The sequence below is a fragment of the Acyrthosiphon pisum genome, chromosome A2 (assembly GCF_005508785.2).
Source record: "Acyrthosiphon pisum isolate AL4f chromosome A2, pea_aphid_22Mar2018_4r6ur, whole genome shotgun sequence".
NCBI classification, from domain to species: domain Eukaryota; kingdom Metazoa; phylum Arthropoda; class Insecta; order Hemiptera; family Aphididae; genus Acyrthosiphon; species Acyrthosiphon pisum.
In genome coordinates, this window is record NC_042495.1 from 114,356,654 (window position 1) to 114,359,419 (window position 2,766).

A 2,766-nucleotide genomic window follows, 5' to 3' on the forward strand; every position below is an offset into this window, starting at 1 on the left:
TTATAAGAATTATTAATAAAACTAATCTATAATTGGTTTATTAGTCAAATTCCTACCGGTTATGAGTATTCCATGGTGGAATATACAGGTTCAGATGATAATAAATTTATAGCAACATTTATTATACATAAATTTGGAGTTGATGACATTGATCCTTGGATTATGGCCATAAGAAATGAAAATAAAGTTACATATTTGACATCTAGTGTGCGAAAAACAGATAGATCAGATATTATTTTTAAGGTATTAATAATAAATGTGTGTGTATAAATACATTTTATTATTTTTTGTTGAATTTTAAATAGAAACGATACAGATGTCATCACAACACAAGACCAAAGGCTAATTCAAATCCAAGTGAAAAGCATTTCGACTGTAAAGCGACATTGGGTATACAAATATTAAAAGACGAAGATAATGATTTGTTGTCTGAGCATATTACGTTGTAAGTTCAATTAATAAACAAATGTATTTGAATTAATTTTTATTTATAATCTAGGAACGATGACAATTCTTCATCCAATAGTTTCAAAACATATGCCAGGGTTCTGTTGAAACACACCCATAACCACCATATTTTAAGGGCTGATGTCATGAAACACAGAATACCATCTGAGGAAATAAAAGCCAAGTTTTTGAAATTATTTGAGGAAGGTAAAACGCCATCACATGGTGAGCAAATGATTTCATCTCTAAAGGATGCAATACAAGAATATAATACTGAATGCATGTCTGACACAGCTGCTATGAAAGAACTTGAGAATGGAAACTTTGCCATAGCAATAGTCACTCCTTTAATGAGCAGAATTAGTTGCGAATTAAATGAATGTGGAGAAATTCTTTTTATAGATGCTTCAGCAAATATGGACAGGTATGGTTGTAAAGTCTTCATGATTTATACAAATAGTTGTGCTGGAGGTATACCTGTAGGAACACTAATATTAACAAGTGAATCCACATTAGTTATTTCTGAAGGATTAAAGCTTTGGAAACAATTATTTATACCTAAATCACTGGCAGGTAGAGGTACAAAAGGTCCAAAGATTTTTATGTCTGATGACTCAGCGGCTGAAAGAAGTGCATTGCATTCAGTTTTTCCTGAATCAATACTTTTACTTTGTATTTTTCACGTTCTACAAGCTACTTGGAGGTATCTATGGGATTCAAACCACGGTGTACCTCTTCATCATCGCTATACCTTATATTCTATAATAAAAGAAATGATATATTCAAAAAATGAAGAAGAACTTGCAAGTACATTTAATAAGGCACTTCAACAAACATTAGTTAAAACATACCCAATATTTATAACATATTTAACCAATTTATACCAAAGGAAAGAGCAGTGGGCATTATGTTTTAGGAAAGGCTTGATAACCAGAGGTCAAAATACGAATAATATAAGCGAGGCTGGCGTGAAAATTGTTAAGGACGTCATACTGGAAAGAACCAAGGCGTATTCTCCAGTACAATTATTTTTTTTCATAGTCAATGACCTAGATGCTTTCTATGAAATGAAGCTTTTAGATGTAGCAGCTAATAGACCAGCTCAATACCTGAAAAACAAATTTATTATTACAAATAATCAAAAAAACATTCGGTAGGTATTCTGGTTTAGATGTAAGTTCAAAAAAACCTAAATTAGCAGGCAATAAACAAATTGGAACACAGCCAACTGCAAGATCAAGAAGAAAAACACAAATTAAAGGACGAAAAAATTTAACTGCAGGAAGAACTCCTAAATGGAAAAAAGCTCCAGAACATGGGTATGTAAAAGGGCAAATAATATCAAGTGGATTACCCAAAGTCAAACGCAAATCGAAAGCACCACATTCCTTGGCATATTGTGTTGAAAATAATAAAGCATTAGGAGGTACACACAGTTCAAAATAGCTTGTTACTTTATGTTTTTTTTGTAAATATATATTATTTTTTATTTGACACATTATGCCACAACATTTAGTTTTTTATACTATTTTTTGTGAGTATAATAATTAATATTATTTGAAAATTTTTAGATTTAAAGTAAACGCAGAATATATTGGTGTTACAAATCTGTAGGTTTTTTTTTAGTTTTTTAGTTTTTTATGTAAGTAAATACTTTTTTACCTGCTTTTTTTATACTTATAACATTGGACGTAAATATTTAAACAAAAATTATATTTATATTATATATTAAATTTATACTAAAATTATTTTAATAAAGTAATTACTAATTTTCACAAGTGTATGTACTGACTAGTGAAGGCGGTATTCACTATTCATTATAAAGTAACTATTTACAAAGTACCCTAAATCAATCTAGTATAATAATATCTAATATTTAATAAATGTCATAATTACAATAAATTAACTTACATACATTTTTTCCTTAATTAATAACATCCATATTCACTTCCAAAAATTAATAATAATCAAAATAATAATGTTATATAATAATGTTAATAATAATGTTATATAATACATTAATACCTACCTAAGTTGTTGTTGTTAGTTTTGCTATTTTCTTCTTTGTCTTATTTAGTCTTATAAATTCACAATAAATATAAATGAAAAATGTAAAATAAAAATATAATATCAGTCTTTCAAAAAATATGATAAAAATGATTGATAACACTGATGAAATTTGATCAATGATAAGGAGAAAAGTAAAATGACTAAACGTAGCATGTTTTCAAATTTCGCATACCGCGCAAGTTATCATATAAAATACACCGCGCACGTTATCATATCTTGTAATAAAATATATATTGTGTTATCATTTAA

At 28.1% G+C, this 2,766-nt stretch overlaps 1 protein-coding gene across 5 annotated transcripts; it reads right to left on the reverse strand.

Annotated features, from left to right (window-relative positions):
- Positions 1 to 259: 259 nt before the first annotated feature.
- On the reverse strand, positions 260 to 2,577 carry LOC107883940. 5 transcript variants are annotated; one of them, XR_003839472.1, is made up of 4 exons: positions 2,477 to 2,577; positions 1,299 to 1,675; positions 1,006 to 1,206; positions 262 to 924 (listed from the first exon to the last, which is right to left on the reverse strand). XR_003839472.1 is itself a non-coding variant. In XM_016804991.2 (3 exons), exon 3 carries the CDS (start codon positions 890 to 892, stop codon positions 485 to 487), a length of 408 nt encoding a protein of 135 aa, XP_016660480.1. In that variant the 5' UTR covers positions 893 to 935; positions 1,006 to 1,675; positions 2,477 to 2,577; the 3' UTR covers positions 260 to 484. The 5 variants fall into 5 exon arrangements, 4 of the variants coding, with proteins under 4 accessions (XP_016660480.1, XP_016660481.1, XP_029345504.1 ...); XM_016804991.2 differs by having other exon boundaries at positions 260 to 935; positions 1,006 to 1,675; XM_016804992.2 differs by having other exon boundaries at positions 260 to 924; positions 1,006 to 1,675; positions 2,477 to 2,576.
- Between the last annotated feature and the right edge of the window lie 189 nt (positions 2,578 to 2,766).